Source organism: Leptonotus elevatus, chromosome 2 (genome assembly GCF_054856555.1).
Source record: "Leptonotus elevatus isolate MCC_2025b chromosome 2, RoL_Lele_1.0, whole genome shotgun sequence".
In the NCBI taxonomy this organism is placed as follows: Eukaryota; Metazoa; Chordata; class Actinopteri; order Syngnathiformes; family Syngnathidae; genus Leptonotus; species Leptonotus elevatus.
The window spans coordinates 39,910,852-39,932,911 of NC_141240.1; the positions used below are offsets into that span (position 1 = coordinate 39,910,852).

Below are 22,060 nucleotides of genomic sequence, written 5' to 3' on the forward strand. Positions count from 1 at the left end.
TTTTGCGAAACCTGACGAAAACCCAAAATTCGGTACGTTCGCATGCATTTATCGCCCAGTGAGATACAGGGAACTTTTCATTTAGGAATCTATTTAAATTTCCACTTTACAAAAAAACGATGCCGACGCTGGGAACTCCCGACACGTTTTATATAAAAAAAAAAGAAAAAAAGAAATTATGTCAAAATTTTGGAAAACTTCATTTACAGTAGAAAACCTTCAGGGAACGATTGCTTAGTTTTTAATTATCTTAACACATAATCCCTGCAATTTTTACTTCTTTTTTTTTTAAACAAATCTGTTAATTCGTTATATGTTTAAAATTAAGTATTCTTTTTGACACTAATATTTTCTCTCTTACTGTAAATGAATATCGGTTTGAAATATCGGTTATCGGCTTCTAATAATTGGTATCGGTAAAAAAAAACATATCAGTCTATTGCTAATGTGATTTCAACATGCCACACCTGATGACAAACTAATTCTTAAAATTGTTTTCTGACAGAAAAGCAAAATATGAATGATGACGGAATTGTCAAACAAACAAATTTCTCATATTTCAAATTTACGTTCAGATTTTCCCCACAGTTGTAAGTTTGGTCATTCAAATCCAGGGTTTAGCATGTGCGTCCATATTCAAGTGTCTTTGTTTGTTTGCTTTTACAAATTATTATACAACAAAAGTATTTCCTTCCGTGCCAGACATAATTAGCGAAACAGATGACAATAAAATGGCTGATGGATCATTATGGATGGAGGTCGTGGCAGCTAACAAGCTAACGTAGCTTCACTAATGCTCTTGGCCAAACTTAAGCATTTTTCAAATTTGTATTTTTGATCTTGAAGACACTAAAATTGACTCAGGCTTGAATTTTCAATTGGAAAGAACGAATGATTCCCGGATTTTGACGTACAATTCTGTTTCACTCATTTCGTGATCCATCATCTGGCTATACGTGAATGCCGCGAGGAGATCTGCGACTCCGAGGAAGCCAGAGAAGTGTTTGAGGACGACACCCTCGCGGTCCGTCTGCTGCCCTTTGACCTTCAATCAGACGTTTACATCAGTCTTTCCCAACCTTTATTGAGATCAGGCGCACACGGCACCAAATGACGTGCCCCAATTAACCCAAACTGTCGTCTTGGTCGTGTTTTTGCTAAAATTATGAACACGTTTCAGAAACACCTTAATGGAACGATACAAACTGTCAAACACACGAATACAAAATGAAAACACTCGCAAGGAGGTAAGCCTAAATGATGGGTTTTCGGGTTACCCGTTTCCTTGGTTGGGGACGAGCATTTACTGTTAATTGTTCTGCCTGTCAGCAGATGTCCATAATGCCAAAGCCAGACGAACGAAGAGCTATTGTTTTCTGACCGGGGTTAATGTCATTGCGAATCACTGGGTCGGATTATTATCATCTGTACTAAGATATATATCTGTTGCCAAACACGATTTTGCTTCCGCAGAGACAATTCTGGGATGCATATGAACGTAAGTCCGCTTTGAGTCCAATGACCAATTTCTGTTTTCTGTTCCTACCTTTGACTTTCGCTGCTGTTTTGAAACGTCGTGATGTCAGATCGGGACCCCTGCCGAGTCAACCCCTGTTTTAACAACGGCGCGTGTGTCAGCGTTGGAACCAGATTTCGGTGTCAATGTGCCGAAGGACGCTTCTGTCAGATGTGGAATAAGTACCGGCATGTACTGTCGGTCATTGCTCGTTGTGCTGCTTTCCCATTTTTCACCGCAAATGCTCCTGCGCTGATGGCTACATCCTGGCCGAAGACGGGCGACCTCGGGTCTATTAGGTTCTGATTGAGTTGAACGGAGCCAGTCACTGTGGAGGCGCTTTGATCCGTCCCGACCGGGTCCTTACCGCAGCTCACGGTGTCCACGGAATCGAACCTGACAAACTTAATGTGGTGGCAGGTACGCAAATGCCAAGAGCTTACCGTCATCTTCACTCTTTTTTTTTTTTTTTTTTTTTTTTTATAAGAGCTCAGTATTGTTCATTCGGAAATGTCATCATCATTGCTCTTTATTTTTTTTTTTTTATTTATTATTATTTTTTAAATATATTTTTTTTTTTTTGTGTGTGTATGTGCGTGCGTGCGTGCGTGCGTGCGTGCGTGCGTGTATTTGTTAGCTCACCAAAAAAAACTATTAGAAAAAATCTCATACCGTTCACCTAAACCGAACACCGCCGTCAGGAGACCCGAGGAAGGACCAAAGAAAACCAAGGAAGGTGATTAAATCTTTTTTTTTATTTTTATTTTTTTATTTTATTTATTTTTTTTATTATAAGAGCTCAGTATTGTTCATTCGGAAATGTCATCATCATTGCTCTTTTTTTTTTTTTTTTTTTTTTTTTTAAATATATATATATATATATATATATATACACATATATACATACATATATACATATATACATACATACATTTTTTTTTTTTTTTTTGTGTGTGTGGGTGAGTATGTGTGTGTGCGTGCGTGCGTGCGTGCGTGCGTGTGTTTGTTAGCTCACCAGAAAACCTATTAGAAAAAAAAATCTCATACCGTTCACCTAAATCGAACACCAGGAGACCCGAGGGGACCGAAGAAAACCAAGGAAGGTGAAATCCAGCACCGACCAGACACCCCCCACCAGAACTCCTCCCCAGCCCAAGAAACATCCAGACCCCAACAAATCCAAAAAACATAAAATCAGGGAGGCCTCAAGAGACCAACGGAGAGACCGAGAAAAGGAAGGAAGGACAGACGAAGCCGCGTGAGATCCGAGACACCAGCCTCCACCGATTCAATAACCTGAGGAGGAAACAGATTGTGTCTGAGTTTCGGTAGATGCTGGTGTGGTGGATCTGGCATGCATGAAAATCTCCACCAAAGAGGGGAGCCGTCGACCCCCGCCGGAACAGAGCAAGCGCAACACCTCAGGGCCCCCCAGGCCGCGGCAGCGCCAAAGGACGACCCCCGGGCCCCACCAGGGCCACCAGCCGGAGAGCAAACCCAGGAGCAGGAGCGCCCCCCGCCCCAACACGGCCCGCGCCCCCGGCCCAACGCAGCAGGACGGGGCACTGCAGGCCCACCAGGCACCCCACCGGCCCCCAACCCCCGCCCCCCCCACAACCCCCCGCCCCCCATCCACCCCCGCCACCCACCCCAACCCAGCCCCAGCCGCCCCCATGCCCCCAATCCCCCAGACACCCCCCACCCCCAGCACCCCCCCACCCCGCAACCCCCACCACCGCCCCCCCCCAACAAAGCCACCCCCCCCCCCGACCCCACCCCGACCAACCGGCAGCCCCCCAACCCCCGACCCCCAGCCCCCGGGGACCACCCGCACCCAGGCACCGGCGCCAAAGAGGGGCCGGACAGCGGAGCGGAGAGGGCAGCCGCGCCCACCCCACCCCCCGCCGTGTGGAAGGACGGAACACCGGGGGCAGAAGGGGGAGATGGGGCACCGGAGGGCGGCCGACACCCCCGAACCCCAGGCCCAGCGGGGGAAGGCCCCGGTCGTCACCCCTGCGTTCTTTGTGAAAATTAACCCCTGTTACTGAGTCCGCCAGCTCGCGGACTGGCGAACTCTACCCCTAAACCGTGAATGTGACCCCACCCAGTGTATATACAAGTGTGTGTGTGTGGTGCATTAAAATTAGGAGCAGGTGAACCGGAGCCGATGGAAATGATATTCCCACGCTCCGATCCACCCGCCACCCAAGCATGTTGCTGAGTGTATGTGGTGCATTAAAAAAAATAGATAGGGCGGGGGGGGGGGGGGCGGGTGGCGACACGGACAGGGGACCGCAGCACTGCTCTATACTGCGGCCCCCAACCGATGGCACCCCCACAAGCCCCACCCCCCACCCACAAGTTGTGTGGTGTATTAAAATTGGAGGGGAGTTGTAGGGTGAAGACGGTGTTTCCACCCTACCCCACCCCCCAAAGTGTGTTATGTGCCCTATATGTCTATAAAAGTGTATTGTGCAAACCTAGTGTAGTGAGTTAAGAGGTGTGACCAGCGGGGCCCCCCCCAACCGGGCGGGGGCAGGAGGCGCACCGGCCCACCAAGCCCCCACCCACCCCACCAGGACCCCGGCGGGCATATGGGACCCGTCCGGCGGGGCGATAGGGCTCGCCCCCCGGATACTGGGTTCCGCCCGAGGTGTCAGGACGCCCACCGGAGCGGGGCGGGCACGACACCAAACCCCAGCCACCCCCGCCGGCCCCCATAGCACCGAGACCCGGGCCATGGATGGAGCCCCCGGCCCAGGGGAGGGGAAGGAAGGCGTACCGGGGAAGGGGAAGGGAGGAGGGAAGGGGACGACAAGAAGGGCAGGGGGCAGCGGCAGGGACGCAAGGAGAGGGGGAGAGGAGGAGGAAGGGCGACGAGGGAGAGGGGACAGGGAGGCGGAGGACGGGCGGGGAGAGGCGAGGAGGGAGAGGCAGCAAGGGGGAGGAAGGGGGAGGGGAGAGGGAACCACCGGGCACCCCGGCGGCCCACAGGCCCCGAACCGCGTCGCCGGGCCCAGAGCGACGGACCGCGCCGGAACGGCGCCGCCCCCGACACCAGGGAAAGCCCCGCAACGCAGCACCCCCCAAGAGACCCAGGGAACGGCCAAGACGCAGCCGCCACCCAGCAGCCAACAGAGGGGCAGACCCGCCCACTCCCCGCCAGGGGGGACAGCACCCACAGAATTAACCCACTGGCATGCCGTGAATCCGAATATCAACCCCTGGTGCCCATCGGAGGTGAATCCGCTCGATCCCGCTGGCAGCAGCCGGGTTCCTGACTATGGAAACACAACCATTAGTTACAAATTGCCTAATACAGAAACATCAATGCCAGTTATAACGCTGCTGTGGCTCTCGCTAACAGGCAGAATTAAAATCCAAGTTTAGGTTAAAAAATTCTATATACGTAGACCATGTTTCTTTAAATTTTGACATTTGGTTTTTATTTGAGGCAGATATTTTTTCCATTAAAATATGATTTATGAGGAGGTTAGACCATTGGTCGATATTCAAAGTTTGTTTATTTTTCCAGTTAACAAGAATTGTTTTTTTTGCGATAGTAAGGGCTACAAGTATAGATTGAAATTGTTTATGTGGTAAGTCAATTGTTGTTAAGTCACCTAGCAAACACAAGTTTGGAGAGAACGGTATCCTACAGTCCAAGACAGCGGAAAGTTTTTCTAAGACTTTAGTCCAGAAACACATAACCGGAGTACATAACCATAAAGCATGAAAATAAGTGTCTGTAGTGTTTTGTAAACACTGGAGACAAATGTCGGAGTCTGAGAGTCCCATTTTCTTCATCATATATTGAGTAATGTATGTTCTGTGAATAATTTTATATTGGATAAGTTGTAAATTTGTGTGTTTTGTCATTTTAAAAACATTTTCACAAACTTGAATCCAAAAGACAGATTCCGGAGCTATAGACAAGTCTGTTTCCCATTTTGAGATGGGTAAAGACGTTTTATCAGTATATGAAAGTAACTTATATATTTTTGAGAGTTTTTTTGTTGTTGTCGGAGAAAGCTTGGTAATATCTTTAGCTAAAACAGGCGGTTGGAGCGTACCCTGGAGTGTTGGAATTTGTTTCTTTATCATACTTTTAACTTGCAAATAATGTAAAAAGTTTCCGTTTTTTATTTTATATTTTTGGAGCAAGGATGTATATGATATAAACATATTATCTGAGAAGAGATGGTGGAGATGTGTAATTCCTTTCTGCTCCCACACATTCAAATAAAACGATTGGTTGTTAATTTGAAAGTCGGGGTTATGCCATAGGGGAGAAAGCCCGCTGGGCTCCACTTTGGCTTTTGTCATTTCTAGTGCCTTCCACCAGGCAGTCAGGGTGGCGGAAATCATTGGATTTTTAAAGCAGTTATGGCGCTTAATCGATGTTGTAATAAAGAGTAAATCTAGGAGTCTGAGGTTATTACAATCCTTCTGTTCTAGTTCCAGCCAACAGTTAGTATCTCTATTGGGTTGTGCCCATAAAATAATATATTGTAGCTGGTTGGCTATATAATAGTGCATAAAATTTGGTGCCTCTAGACCTCCTTTGGATTTATTTTTCTGAAGAGTAGATAGACTAATCTTTGCTTCTTTTTTTTTTCCAGTAAAATTTTGTAACGGCTGAGTCCAACAACTGGAACCAGTTAGCCGTAGGTTTAAATGGAATCATTGAGAAAAAATAGTTTATTTTGGGTAAAACTTTCATTTTAATAGTGGCTATTCGTCCTATTAGAGAAATAGGAAGATTATTCCAGCGCTCCAAGTCACTATAAATGCTATCCAGAAGTGGAGTGAAATTTAAATGAACTAAATCAGTTAATTTAGGTGAGATTTTTATGCCTAAGTATTTTAAATTACCTATAGGAAATGAGTAGTATGGGTCCTGGCTTGCAGGGTTCCATGAATTTTCTGTAATAGGTAGAAGTGTTGATTTTGTCCAGTTAATAGAATAGTCTGATAACTGTGAGAATTTAGTTATTAAGTTAAATACTTCCCCTAATGAAATAGCAGGCTTTTCTAAATAAAGTAAAATATCATCGGCATATAGATTAATTTTATGTTCTGTTACCCCAGAGTGAATTCCTTGAATCATTCTTTCCTGGCGTATGGCTAATGCAAGCGGTTCAATAAATATTGCAAATAATAAAGGCGACAGTGGGCATCCCTGTCTTGTGCCTCTCTGTAGAGTAAAACTCTTAGATATAATCCCATTAGTAGTAACAGTAGCTTTAGGAGAATCATATAATACTGACACCCAGTGAATAAATGACTTCCCAAAGCCAAATTTATTTAAAACAGCAAAGAGGAAGGACCAGTTAACTTTATCAAAAGCTTTTTCTGCATCCAATGATATAATAACTGCCTTTTTATCATGCCGCTGTGACATACTAATAAGGTTAAAGAGCCTTCTAATATTATTAGTAGAGTGACGCTCTTTAATAAAGCCTGTTTGGTCGCTATGAATGATTGTCGGGATTACTGTTTCTAATCTAGATGTAAAAGCCTTAGTGATAATTTTAATATCAGTGTTAATTAGTGAAATCGGACGGTAACTTGACGGAAGGGTGGGGTCTTTTTCTGGCTTTAATAAAAGTTTAATTGCTGCTGTATTCATGTGTGGGCGTATGTGACCATTAGTTTTAATTTCTGTTACTACTCTTAAGAATAGTGGAGCAAGCATTGACCAGAAGTGCTTTAGAAATATAGCCGGATAACCATCCGGGCCGGGTGCTTTGCCATTTGGCATACTATCTAGAGCACTGTACAACTCGTTTATAGTAAGTGGTGCATCTAACATATCTTTATATTCAGTAGTTACCTGAGGTATACTTAAGCTACTGAGGAATGCCTCAATATGCTCTGGGTTAGGTTTATTAGTTTCTGAGTATAAGTTGTGATAATAATTATAAAAAATTTGATTAATTTCTTTTGGTGATTGTGTACATTCACCAGTTGTACCTTTAATAGCCGTTATAAGCGATTTTTCCCGATTACGTTGAAGTTGGTTTGCAAGAAATTTACCTGATTTGTTATTATATTCAAAGTTGTTGTATCTCAATTGTTGTATTATAAACTCTGTCTTTTTAGTTAACATATCGTCTAACTGTATTTTTGTATTTTGTAAGTCAGTCCATATTTGGTTATTTGGGTTTATTGCGTACTCATCCGTCAGTTGTTTAATTTTATCTTCCAAGTCTTTTTCTAATTTTTGATCCTGTTTCTTTTTATAAGATGAATATGATATAATTTTACCTCTAATTACTGCTTTCCCGGTTTCCCAGAGAAGAGCTGGAGATAGGTCTGGAGAGTCATTTATTTCCAAAAAGTCCGCCCATTCTTTTCTTATAATTTTGTCAAATTCTGCGTCGTTTAGTAGTGAGATGTTAAAACGCCATGTAGGTGGTGGTTTAAAGGTATAATCAACTTGTAGGGAAAGGGAGACTGGTGCATGGTCGCTAATAATAATAGGATGTATTTTTGTAACGGTTTTATCAGCAATAGAATTATTTGTAAGAAAAAAATCAATTCTTGAAAAGGACCGGTGCACAGCGGAAAAGAAGGTAAATTCCTTCTTATTTGGGTTTTTAAGTCTCCAGCTGTCGACGAGGCCAAAGTCATCCATATATTCCCCTATTACTTTTGTGGATTGTGATCGCCTTATACATGTTGTTTTATTAGAACGATCTATTAATGGATTTAAGGTTGTGTTAAAGTCTCCTCCAATAATAATAGTAGAGTTCGCTGCTAATTCAAACAGTTTAGAGAAAAATTCATGGAAAAAAGCCGGATCATCATTATTAGGGGCATATAAATTACCGAATGTATATATTTTATTAAATATAGTCACCTGAATAATAATGTATCGGCCCTCTGGGTCTGTTATTGTATTATTTAGAGTAAAGAGTAAATTCTTATGTATGAGTATACAGACTCCCCTTTGTCTACTGTTATAAGGGGCAGAGTACGCTTGGCTAAAATTTTTATCAATAAGTAATTTTTCTTCAGATTTTTGTAGGTGGGTTTCTTGTAGGAGGCAAATATCTGCTTTTAATTTTAAGAGATGGTCTAAAGTTTTTATTCTTTTTGCCTGTGAGCGAGCGCCACAAACATTCCAGGAAACCAGAACTAATTTATGCATACAAATAATATAAACACAGTCCTATGTATATATCTGTATAGGCCATTTGCCACCACTGGCATGTTATAGGATAGAATCAAAGTGGTTAGGTGATTTATATAGTTTGTATAAAATATGAGGTAACGTATAAGGCAACATGTAAGGTAACGTGTAAGGTAACGTGTAAGGTAACGTGTAAGGTAACGTGTAAGGTAACGTGTAAGGTAACGTGTAAGGTAACGTGTAAGGTAACGTGTAAGGTAACGTGTAAGTAAATAAAACAGTGCAAAAACGAGTAGGGCGGTGAAAGTGAGGGAAATTAACAGGGGATTAAACATAACAATACACCAGTAACCCCAGCGAGATTTTTTTTATTTTATTTTTTATAAATATACTTTAGATATAGTTGTGTATTAATATTATATTTATAATATAGCCTAAACATAATAAGTATTCATGTTTTTGGTTTTATAACCACATATACAGTATATGTATACACCTAGTAATCAAACTAAGTTTAGTTCCACCAATGCTAATTAGAACAGCCAGGGAGTGGAATTGGGGTTCCGGAATAGTTGGCCATCGATATATAACTTATCAACGGCTATCGTAGTCCGCTTACCCTCCTGCCTATTTTGTTTCATTATAGGAAACAGTACCTTTCGCCGCTCATTGATCTCTCTCGGGAATTGATCATTCATTCCAAATGAGGTCCCTTTAAGCTCCCGTCCTTTACTTTTAACAAATAATTTCTGTTTAAAATGCTCAAACTTTGCAATAATAGGACGGGGTTTGTTGCCTCTACGGGCTCCAAGCCGATGTACCCGGTCAAAAGAGATGTTATTTACCGTCTCCTGAGGAATTTTTAATGAATTCGTCATCATTTTTTTTATCTCAACCTCTGGGTTATCAGAGGTATTCTCAGATATACCTGAGAATATTAAATTCTCCCGCATACTACGGGATTGTACATCTAAAACTGTTTCTTTTAGTGTTTTATTTTCTTTTTTCATAGTTTCCAGCTCGGCTGAAACAGTCGTGAGTGTAGAATGTAACTCGGCATTTTCCTGTTTAAGGACACTTACCTGCTGACTGATAAATTCCATACTTACTTTTAATTCTTTGACGTCCTCGAGGATGAGGCCGAGGACGTCAAGTTTTTTATTTATGGACTCCAGCACACTGACCGAAACGTCCGTAGTGGTGGTGGTTAGGTCGTCCGTGTCCGTCGCTGAATCGTTTTTCCTCTTCTTCGAAGAGGGTTTCTTTGATGGTTTCTCGACGGCAGGATCCTCCATCGCGCAGCTGTAAAAATATCCGTCGATGAAACGTTCAAGGTCCTCCACGTTGGGTGGTATTTCAGATCTGCCGGATGAAAAAGAGAGAAGAGAAAATGCAAGATATATGATGATTAAATCTTTTTGATAAAATCGTTAAATCGACATTGCGCTTCTGCATTTACGTGGAGGCGTGACCCTAAGTTGCCACGCCATACCCGTCTGCCTGCCCACCAAAGACTTGCCGGAGCGCGAGCATCTGCTGCAGCCCGAGCACACCGTCGCCGGCTGAGGCCGGAGGACCAGCGGAGGGAACGAGGACGGCCACAGCTCCACCGCGACATCCGGGAAAGACCTCCATCGCACCCTCCTCCGCAGGAAGTCCGTGGCCCATCATCCCCAACTGTCATTGCTCCGAGGCAGTCCAGTTCAACTTTAGCGACAACATGCTGTGTGCTGGCTTCATGGCCGGCCGACACGGGAGTTGCCGCGGAGATGACGGGGGGAGCCCAATGACCGCTCTCTACGGCTCCACCCACTTCCTTACAGGCGTGGTGGCGCTCGGGGCCGAGGCTGCTCCAGTCGAGGCTTGTTTGACATTTGCACCAATGTGGCCACATTTGTTGAGCGGGCGGAGGCCAAGAATCTGCACTTAACCGCAATGTCACGTGACACGATGCAACAGAAAGCCGATCAACACTCATCGAGAATAAGATTTCCCCCTTGAATGATTTGTACTTGTATGATAAAAGCATCCATTATCCATCTTCGAGTGTTGCAAGATGAAAGAGCACCGCAAACACTGATGTGTTAAATAAATGTGCATTATACAAAAAAATGATGATGATGATGATGATGAATTAAAACTGAAGAAATGTCACGTGAGGTGCGCAATTTGGACCCCAAAGCAGACATTAAGTAACTGACTTACTTCTGGTGAGCTAACAAATACACGCACGCACGCACGCACGCACGCACGCACGCACGCACGCACATACACACCCACACACACAAAAAAAAATATATATATATATATTAAAAAAAAAAAAAAAAAAAAAGAGCAATGATGATGACATTTCCGAATGAACAATACTGAGCTCTTAAGAAAAAAAATAAATAAATAAATAAAATAACTGAAAAGTCTTTATAGATAAAAATTGCAAATACAAAGTAATAACAGAGAGCAGGCATGGGTTCAGATGGCCTCGAAGAAAAACACGACGGAAAAACCTTGACTCATTAAAAGAACAATGACCTCGACACGCTGACAAAAGTGTTACTCAGTTGTAACTTACAGCTCGGAACCATGCTGAATTCTATATGACAGTATAAAGGTCTACGTGACAAAAGAAGCGGGACAAATGCAGGACCATGGCAACTGACATCATCATCAATTGGCAACATCGGCCACATGATCAAACCCAAATCACAGTCACAACAACAAGAATATTAACATTTATTTATTTATTGAAACTTAAAGTGGTAAGTCAACCTTAAACATTTCTTGACAATAATTTGTAGTATGTGACCTCACTCGTCTAAACATGACATTCTAATCAATATTACATTTGTGGAATACGAGATAAGCAGCAAAATGCAGCCGTTTTTATTCATCTCGGGGGCGGCCATTTTGCCACTTGCTGTCGACTGAAGATGACATCACAGTTGCTCAGGGCTCAGGCAACGACCAATCACAGCCCACCTGTTTTCTGAAGCTGCACTGACAGCAAGTGGCAAAATGGCCGCCCCCTGAGATGGATAAAAATGGCTGCATTTTGAAGTTTTACTCCTATTCAAAATAAATAAATAAATGGGGTTGACTTAACATGGTGCAATCTCCCTCCCTCCCTCCTTTCCTCGGTCATTTTAAAATACCGTGATACAGCCCCAAAAAAAATTTCCACGGTGATCATGCCGTCAGAATCTAATATTGGACCATGACTCCCTAAACAGAAACTGCAATAATATTTGTTCCAACAATAAAACACTGACTTTTACTGACTCGTGGCCAAGATGTGACAACTGTCGTGCAGATGAGCCGTGTTCTAAATGTTCCGTTTCAAACAGAACAAACATGAAGGACTCAAAAGTACAAAAAGCAGATCTTCATCAAAGTGCATTTAGTCTGCAAAGGCAGGAAAGACAACAAGAAGATAAATTACTCACAAAAAAAATGGCAACAGCACAACATTGCTTAGCTACGGAAGAGAGTGAAGAGAAAAAAAAAGGGTAGGCAGGATTCTCACTTTATTCTCAGAATTCTGACTTTGTGACGTAGAGTTTTGAATTGTGGGGCGAAGTCAGAAAGTCAGTGAGAATTCTGACTTTAAAGACTTTAAAGAACAGAATTCTGACTTTAGAATTCTTAGAATAAAATCAGAATTCTGACTTTAAAGTGAAAATTCAGAGAATAAAGTCAGAATTCTGACATTAAAGTCAGAATCAAGAATTCTGTGATTAAAGTCAGAATTCTCACTTCAAAGTGAAAATTTTGATCTTCAGTCGACAGCAAGTGGCAAAATGGCCGCCCCCGAGAATTCTGACTTTAAAGTGAAAATTCTGAGAATAAAGTCAAAATTCTCACTTTAAAGTCAGAATTTTTCACTTTAAAGCAATAATTCTGACTTTATTCTCGGAATTCTGACTTTAATCACAGAATTCTTGATTCTGACTTTAAAGTGAAAATTCTGAGAATAAAGTCAGAGTTCTCACTTTAAAGTCCGAATTCTGTGATTTTATGTCAGAATGCTGAGAATAGAGTCAGAATCCTGCCAACCTTTTCTTTTTTTCTCGACAGCGTGATTCGGAACATCCTAAACACTTTTGGGGAACTCGCTTCATCACCTCCCAGGACGAGCAACTGATGAAAAGGAAAAGATGTTAGACTTTTATGACCTGAACATTTTCAATGCTCTCTGGTCAATTCAATTTCTTGTTTTATTATGTTAACTTAATCTCTCTGCCCTTTAATAACCTGATCTCAGTTGTTACAAGTTTCATTTTCTCTTCTTGTGTGTCTCATCTGTGCTTTCCACATAGTGCGATGTATCCAACGTTGTTTATTAAATGATTTTAAAAAACGTTTTTCTTTTTTTTTCCTTCTCATTCCTCGTTGCTGTCCTGACATTCATAACATTCCTTTTCTGGGGTAACTCTCAGATTCCAACATGTGGCAGTTGTACAGTGCGCGAAACATTTTGTCCAAACAATCCCCTCCCATCCAGATGGGTCCACTTGAACACGTTGACACCCCTCCCTCCCCCGCAGAGGTCAACGGCCTCCCTTCCTGCGCCTCGCCGTGTATTCAGACTTCATATCGTCCCCGCGCCACTAAGAGCTTCTCCTCGTCAACTCACCACCGGACGCCATGTTTGGTTTTGGTGGCCTGTCGCTCTGCGCGCTGTTTTTCCGCCTGGCCGCCGCTCACGGTACGTTCAACGGCAAGGGGCGAAGATAGTGGATGGGGGAGGGGGGGGGGAGTTACATGTGCTTTGTGGGTTTAGTAGGTGTGTTTGTTTAGCATGCCTGCATGTTTAGCAGGGATCGACCGATTATGGGCCGGGCCGATTATCGGTATTTTGACAAATATCGGCATCGGTTTTTTTACGAATCTGAAGGCTGATGAAGCTGCTATCTCACTGAGCGGGTGAATGCTTGCGAACGTAGCGAATTTGGGGTTTTCATCAGGGTTTGTTGACAGACAGTTTTTACATTTCAAACATATTCAGACAAATTTTCACTGCAAAGATCTTTTGAAACCTTTTGCGAAACCTGACGAAAACCCAAAATTCGGTACGTTCGCATGCATTTATCGCCCAGTGAGATACAGGGAACTTTTCATTTAGGAATCTATTTAAATTTCCACTTTACAAAAAAACGATGCCGACGCTGGGAACTCCCGACACGTTTTATATAAAAAAAAAAGAAAAAAAGAAATTATGTCAAAATTTTGGAAAACTTCATTTACAGTAGAAAACCTTCAGGGAACGATTGCTTAGTTTTTAATTATCTTAACACATAATCCCTGCAATTTTTACTTCTTTTTTTTTTAAACAAATCTGTTAATTCGTTATATGTTTAAAATTAAGTATTCTTTTTGACACTAATATTTTCTCTCTTACTGTAAATGAATATCGGTTTGAAATATCGGTTATCGGCTTCTAATAATTGGTATCGGTAAAAAAAAACATATCAGTCTATTGCTAATGTGATTTCAACATGCCACACCTGATGACAAACTAATTCTTAAAATTGTTTTCTGACAGAAAAGCAAAATATGAATGATGACGGAATTGTCAAACAAACAAATTTCTCATATTTCAAATTTACGTTCAGATTTTCCCCACAGTTGTAAGTTTGGTCATTCAAATCCAGGGTTTAGCATGTGCGTCCATATTCAAGTGTCTTTGTTTGTTTGCTTTTACAAATTATTATACAACAAAAGTATTTCCTTCCGTGCCAGACATAATTAGCGAAACAGATGACAATAAAATGGCTGATGGATCATTATGGATGGAGGTCGTGGCAGCTAACAAGCTAACTTTTCATTTAGGAATCTATTTAAATTTCCACTTTACAAAAAACGATGCCGACGCTGGAAACTCCCAACACTTTATATATATATATAAAAAAAAAAGAAATTATGTCAAAATTTTGGAAAACTTCTTTAACAGTAGAAAACCTTCAGGGAATGATTGCTTAGTTTTTAATTATCTTAACACATGCTCCCTGCAATTTTTAAAAATATTTTTTTAACAAATCTGTTAATTCGTTATATGTTTAAAATTAAGTATTCTTTTTGACACTAATATTTTCTCTCTTACTGTAAATGAATATCGGTTTGAAATATCGGTTTCTAATAATTGGTATCGGTAAAAAAAAAACATCAGTCTATTGCTAATGTGATTTCAACATGCCACACCTGATGACAGTTCAATCACCTGATTGGACAAACTAATTCTTAAAATTGTTTTCTGAGCGCATGTAAATGTATGTAAGACAGAAAAGCAAAATATGAATGATGATGGAATTGTATTTGTTTTTTAATCTCACATACACAAACAAATTTCTCATATTTCAAATTTAGGTTCAAATTCAAATTCAAATTTTCCCCACAGTTGTAAGTTTGGTCATTCAAATCCAGGGTTTAGCATGTGCGTCCATACTCAAGTGTCTTTGTTTGTTTGCTTTTACAAATTATTATACAACAAAAGTATTTCCTTCCGTGCCAGACATAATTAGCGAAACAGATGACAATAAAATGGCTGATGGATCATTATGGATGGAGGTCGTGGCAGCTAACAAGCTAACGTAGCTTCACTAATGCTCTTGGCCAAACTTAAGCATTTTTCAAATTTGTATTTTTGATCTTGAAGACACTAAAATTGACTCAGGCTTGAATTTTCAATTGGAAAGAACGAATGATTCCCGGATTTTGACGTACAATTCTGTTCGCTTATCTTCAATTGCGACGCCAGCGCGTGCGCGCCACTTAAGACGCCGTTCTCTCCCCGTCCTCAGTGTTCCTGGACACCGAGGAGGCCAGTAAGGTGTTGATGCGGCCCAGACGAGCCAACAAATACTTTGAGGAGCTCAAGCAAGGCGACATGGAGCGCGAGTGTATGGAGGAACGCTGCAGCTGGGAGGAGGCGCGGGAGATTTTTGAAGATGACGCTCAAACGGTATACGCAATTCCTGAAACGCACACGCTCACTAACACGAGCTTGCCAATGTGACGTTCACAAGCTAAGGTGTGATTGGTCATTGAGGAACTGTGATGTCATTTTCAGTGGGCAAATCTAGTAGCAAAATGGCCGCCCCTTGAGATCGATTAAAAACGTCTGGATTTTGCTGCTCAATTCCGTTTCCACAAAATACCGTGTTTGGACTAATGGTTGTAACATGTTGTAAAGAACATTTTTGACTCGACTCCCCCACACTGGCTGTTCGCACACTTTCCATTTCACTTTTGATGGTGCACAAGGTGCATTCAAGGACCACCAACAAAACACGATATTTCAAACGCAGATGTTTCAAAAGTGGCGGAACATCTCTGAAGTGTCCATTTTAAACTCTAACGCCAGAGTGTTACTGAATGAATCACAAAACTATTTTTTTTTCTAGGAGCTGTCAAAATTAATCGATTGATCGGCAGGTAATCGATGACCAAATTAATCGACAACTATTTTTAATAATGGAGTAATTGTTTGGAACGATTTTTTTGTCCAAATCCTCGGATTTCAGCAAATCACCAGTAATTGTTGACTTATTTGTGTCGTCCTTCATGAAAGAATCTTCTGTGTTGAATCAAAATAAGACATTTGCAAACATCTGTTTTTACTTTAGAAACAATGACCGAATGGGTAACAAAGTACAACATCAACTTTTTTTAATAATCACTATACGGATAACTACTACAAAATAAACACCAATCACTGGAATGGTTAATAAAAAAGTAACCAGGGTGGTGGGGGGGGGGGGGTCATATTTTTTGGTGGTTGCTTTTGTAATGCTAAATAAATCAATGAATCGATTGAATAATCGATTAAAAAATATTTGTTAGTGACAGCACTCATTTTTTCTTATTCACCGTTGAAATAATGTGTCTATTTTGTCTTGACTTTTGATTGGCATTCAATAACTGTGAGCGCCGTAGGAGTGTCACAAGTTGACAAACTCCGGCAGCCAGCTCGTGTCGTGGAGGAAGACATCATTTGGATCAAAATAATCCAGTCAACGTAAACTACGATTTGACGGAAAAGCGCGAACGAACTTATTTGCGGTTCACTATTCAATTTGATTTCTTCTGTGGAACACAGTTTAGAATTGTTCTGCTTTTTTTTTTTTTTTTACCAACGTAAGCATTGTTGACGTAATACATCTCGATGGAGAAATGGATGGCGCTAAATTCAATTTCGGTTGCAAATGGAAGTTGCAGCTTTGTAATTGCGGTGATTTTTTTTTTCTACGGCAAATGATGGGTAAGACATTTATTTTTAAGGGTGATCATAATTTGTGTCGTATTTATTCTTGAACCTATTTCATGCCTTTTTTTTTTCTTTTTATCTATCTTGCTCATTTTCAGAACAAATTCTGGGCCATATATTCGGGTAAGTGAAATGTTTAATCGAAAATTTTGTTGGTGTTTGTGTTTGTTTTTTTGACCCGAATGTGATGTGGTTGAGCCAGACGGCGACGCGTGTCTTTCGATGCCGTGCGCTCACAGGGGAAGTTGTGAAGACGGAATCGGCCGCTACACTTGCTACTGTTACGACGGCTACCAGGGTTCCAATTGTGAAATTGGTGCGCAATCAATCCAGCCGCCTGTGGATGTGATCGTCATCTATGGGTCGTTCCATGTCAAATCACACACACACAAAATTCGGGACATTTTTTACAAGCAAATTTGGATTTGAATGAAACTTGCTGTACTTGTTGCTCGTGATGGCGCAACGTTAAATGCCAAATTTTAGGCCAATGGGATTGGTCGGGGTTTAGGAGCAGCGGCCTATCAAATTTGTATATTTTTGGTAGGGATAGACCGATTATCGGCTGGGCCGATTAGCGGTGCCGATATCTGGCATTTTGGCAAACATCGGAACCGTTTTACGAATCTGAAGGCCGATAAAGTTGATATGTCAGTCAGCGATGAATGCTTGTGAACGTAGCAGATTTGTAAGATGTTCACAGGCAGTTTTGACTTGCCGCATTTCAAACAATGTTTCTGGGAAGATCTTTTGAAAGCTTTGACGAACCCGGCCGAAAAGCCCAAATGAGCTTCATTCGCATGCATTTGTCGCTCAGTGAGATACAGACATTTTCCATTTATGGATTTATTTAAATGTCGATTTTATAAAAGACAATGTTGACAGTGGGAAAGAAAACTTTATTTACAGTAGAAAACTTTAGGGAGCTATTTACTTGCTTAGTTTTTAATTTAGCTTAACACACGCAATTTCTGTTCTGTTTTTTTAACAAAGCTGTGTATTCTTTATATGTTTAAAATTAAAAGAAAAAAATCATTTAAAAACAAATTCACGCGAATATTCTCTCTTTTACTGCAAGTGAATATCGGTTTGAAATATCGGTCTGAAATATCGGTCTGAAATATCGGTCATCGGCCCTCAAACCCCCCAATATTGGTCTGTCACTCATTTCTGGCAACAAAAAAAGGGGGCGTGGCCATCTTTGTTTGAACCCTTACATCTCAGTCAGTTTTCACAAAACATGTATTGTTGGAAAGAGAAATGGACAAGGATTCCAAATCTGTAAACATTTCGAAGATTGGTGCATATTGGTCAGCTTTTGAAATTGATCTTGTGGATCATGTGACATGAAGAAACATTTTCACAAAATGTAGGTTTTTGTTGTTGTTGTTGTCGAGCAGCAATAACGAGTTTATGTCAACCTTTAATAATCATTTAATAGTCACAAATGATTGCAGATTATGAAGTCTTGTTGAACTCCCTTTCCAGCAATATGTTTTTGTTTTGTGAAGAAGCAGCTCAAAAGATATAAAGGGTTCAAACAAAGGAGGCCACGCCCCTTTTTGCAGAAAAAAAAAAGAGTCTCTCTTCCAATTGACCTCAAATTCCAGATTGAGTGTTTTTGCCAAGTTTCAATCAAATCCAAACCAGCTTGGTTACGCCCACCGGGTCGGTTTGTCATGGAACGACCACCAACTGAAAAGGTTCTCACGCCTCCACCGTCCCGCTTTCCTCGCAGCGATTCCTCAGCTCTGTGAGAACCAAAACGGAGGCTGCCAGCACTTCTGCAAGGTGGAGCAAGGAAACATCGAGTGCTCGTGCGCTGACGGCTATTTCCTGGCTTCTGATGACAAATCCTGCGAATCCAACGGTGAGCGGGGGATTCCGCATGGGTCGCATCCTAATAGTCGGCGCCGCCTCCTCACGCCACCAAAACTCTTGCAGAGCCCTTCAAATGCGGCGTCACAATCAGTGGCAAAACCAGAACCGTTTTCAAGTACCAGCGCCCCAACATCACAGACGGGAATGTCACCGAGTTCAACCGGACCGGCACCGAAGGCAATGACACCTCCGCTGTCGGCCTGCCGGAGAGCCCGCCTCCCGGCAACCTCACCGCTCAGCAAATGGCGGGAGAATACGCGGAGGAGGAAGAAATCTCCTCCGACGTCGTGGGAATGACTCGCATAGTCAACGGGGAGAATTGTCCTCCGGGAGAATGTCCGTGGCAGGTGCGGTGATGGCGTCAGATACCGAGGGCCTGATTTACTTAAGGTTGGGCAAGTACGACAAACTTGATTGATTTCTCGGACGTGGAAGCGGATTGAATAACCGGCGCGCGCGCAGGATCACTCCCGGAAAAAGGGATGAACAGATTGCGGAGGAATACATGAATGCAACACGGGCCTAAGCCGGAGACAAGTTTTGCGGCTTGAATTAGCGCATCTGAAAACAAAACATTACATTAAATTATAATAATGAACTCATTCAAACCCAAAAACGTGTAAACACGTTTTTAATACTTTGTCTTTCACTCCCAAACACAAATTTAAACGTTTTTTTTTGGGGGGGGGGGGGGGTTATGCAAAAGATTACAGAAGGCTTCTGACATGAAAAGGTGGCAATGGTAGTTATTACAAAGACCGGCCAGGAGGTGGCAGCAGAGTATAAGAGATCAGCCAGGGTCATGCTGCAACAAACTCTTTTTTCAGTGTTTTTACCAGGAATGTGAATATTGATGAAACTTAGCTATGTTCTAATGCTAATTGCTACAAAATGGAAACAGATTAAATATTTTTCCTGATGAAAGAAGAGACTCTAATCTTTCTTTTGGTAGGTTCCATGTTTTTTTTTTTTGTTTTTTTTATAGCAATAGAACACAATATTCTGTGGGCCTTGCAAAATCCAGTCAAACAGACGGGAGCAAAGGGGGTTGCTTCAGTGAAAATATAAAAATATCAAATCAAATAAAAACATAAGGTCTATTCAGCAATAGGATTTTGGAGCTTCTGGACGGTCTAAGACCGTGTTCTCAACCGCGGTTCTCAAGTACCCCTATCCAACCTGTTTTCCATGTCTCCCACAGCCAACACAGGTGTTTCAAACTATTAGCTAATCAGTAAGCTCTGCATGAAGCCTGATAACGATCCGGCTGGAAAACCGGCTGGATGGGGGTCCTCGAAGACCGGGGCTGACTTTTTCACCAGTCGCGAGTCAATGAATCCTTTCATCTCGTCCAATTCCATTTCAAGCGAAACTTGACTTTGGCGAGGTTGCCGGCTCCCCCAAAATGACGGCAGCGATAGAATTTCTTTCCTCTAACTCAGTTTGCTCGCCTCTTCCACTAACACTTCCAACTCCATCACTTTAAACTTCGTTTTGAGTTGACGGTGCTCTCGCAAATTTCCCATGGTGACAACCATCACAACGCTCTCTCTCTTTACTGCAAATATGGCCGACTCCGCCAATTTTTTTTTACTACTCTCGGCAAACGTGCACAAAATCTCCATTTTTTTCGATCTTGGTAAACCAGGCCCAAGTGTTTGCACTCGACAGGCGCGTCCATGTGGAAAAGTCAAAAGCTTCTGAACTCCTGCTTTTTTTTTTGTCAACGCAGGCACTCCTCCTGGATGAAAATGACATCGGCTTCTGCGGCGGCACAATCCTGAACGAATACATCATCCTGACGGCGGCACACTGCATGAACCACACCACGTTTATCTCCGTGAGGCTGGGTGGGTGCGACCGACCGATCGGCTGCGTGCGTCCCTGTGACCTTTCAGTGCTAACCCCCCCCCACCCCGCTTTTGCGTCCATCCAGGCGAGTTTGACCTATTGGTCAACGAGGGCAATGAAGCCACTTACTACCTGGAGACGGCGCTCACCCACAAGCTTTACCGCCGGGACACTTTCCACAACGACATTGCGCTCCTCAAACTGGCCTCGCCCATCACGTTCTCCAGGTACATCCTGCCAGCCTGCCTGCCTGAGCCGGAATTTGCCGAGAGGGTGAGTGCGCGGCCGCCGGCCGCCGAGACGGGGACATCGGGGTGAACTTGCCCAATCGAACTAAAAGGCGCCATTTTCATAACCGTTACGGTTGACTTTCCGTCAACTTTCGGATTGCGCGACTCGCCGGTTTCAAACAAAAACCCAATTTGCAATTTGCAGTTAAAAGTGAACGTCTGACCTCCAGAAATATTTGGTGATTATCATGTTTCTTCTTTCCTAAGTAGGAAAAATGTTGCAGCTTTTAGTTTATATCGTGACGGCCGCGGCTATTCTCATTGGCTGTGCTGGATTTTCTCATATTTTTTATTTTTTTTTATTATTATTTTTTTATTATTATTATTTTATTTATTTATTTATTTTTTCTCATATTTTAACGTAGGTGAATTTAGGTTACAAAGTCCAGTCGTTTTCTGATTCACACCAGCGGTTGCTCCATTTTCATACAAAAGCACCCATTGGACATTTTCACCCCCAAGTCAAAATATCTCTAACTTCCTGTTTGTTATAACTGGACTTCAACTTGTCCTTGCAGGTTCTCATGAAGCAGCAGGACGGCATGGTTAGCGGTTTCGGTCGTCTCGGCCAGAACCTGCCGACGTCCAAGATCCTGCAGCGCCTCACCGTGCCTTACGTGTCGCAACAGACGTGCAAAGAATCGAGCAGCTTCCGTATCTCCGCGCACATGTTCTGCGCCGGCTACGACAAAAAAGCGAAGGATTCGTGCCGGGGGGACAGCGGCGGGCCCCACGTTACGCAATACAAACACACCCACTTCATCACGGGTATCGTGAGCTGGGGCGAAGGCTGCGCCAAGGAAGGCAAATACGGCGTCTACACTCAGGTCTCCAAATTCAACAAATGGATCCGTTCCGCCGTCAGGTTGCTGTTGCGCAAAGAGAGCGGCGCGGGCAGGGTGAGGAGGCAAAACGGGCCAATCAGGAGGCTGTATTTATAAGACGGCCGCAATTCTTCTTGCCGGGCCGCTTGGATGCGAGACAAAAAAAGCTTTTTGAGTTTTCAAAGGCCTTAAATAAACACTACAACAGCGCGTGTGTGTGTGCGTGAACAGCGTGTTTTCTTTTTAGCAATCAGACCAATAGGACGCCCTGTTGAAGAAGAGTCAAGCGCTTCTTCGCAA

At 42.5% G+C, this 22,060-nt stretch overlaps 2 protein-coding genes across 11 annotated transcripts in view; both read left to right on the forward strand.

Annotated features, from left to right (window-relative positions):
• Positions 1 to 13,185, forward strand: part of LOC147179999 (uncharacterized) — a 57,277-nt gene extending 44,092 nt beyond the window's left edge. For 2 of the 10 annotated variants that reach the window (XR_015094182.1, XM_086069755.1), the window contains exon 5: positions 12,726 to 13,185. Coding sequence is in view for 4 of the 10 variants with exons in the window: in XM_086069755.1 (XP_085925881.1) it covers positions 12,726 to 12,792 (67 nt within the window). In the remaining 6 variants the exon portion in view is untranslated. The other 8 variants (XR_015094184.1, XM_086069751.1, XR_015094183.1 and 5 more) reach the window with 5 other exon arrangements.
• A 21-nt stretch (positions 13,186 to 13,206) lies between these two features.
• f10 (coagulation factor X) lies at positions 13,207 to 21,970 on the forward strand. Its single transcript, XM_086069745.1, has 9 exons — positions 13,207 to 13,356; positions 15,449 to 15,609; positions 17,013 to 17,037; positions 17,117 to 17,230; positions 18,653 to 18,784; positions 18,859 to 19,142; positions 20,528 to 20,645; positions 20,732 to 20,919; positions 21,455 to 21,970. Exons 1-9 carry the CDS (start codon positions 13,296 to 13,298, stop codon positions 21,875 to 21,877), a joined length of 1,506 nt encoding a protein of 501 aa, XP_085925871.1. The 5' UTR covers positions 13,207 to 13,295; the 3' UTR covers positions 21,878 to 21,970.
• Positions 21,971 to 22,060: the final 90 nt, after the last annotated feature.

Excerpts from the sequence above, each read along its gene's own strand:
- f10 (XM_086069745.1), top strand. The coding sequence starts at position 13,296 with ATGTTTGGTTTTGGTGGCCTGTCGCTCTGCGCGCTGTTTTTCCGCCTG. Across the intron at positions 15,610-17,012 it reads TTGAAGATGACGCTCAAACG|AACAAATTCTGGGCCATATA; the intron begins GTATACGCAATT and ends GCTCATTTTCAG. Across the intron at positions 17,231-18,652 it reads GGGTTCCAATTGTGAAATTG|CGATTCCTCAGCTCTGTGAG; the intron begins GTGCGCAATCAA and ends CTTTCCTCGCAG.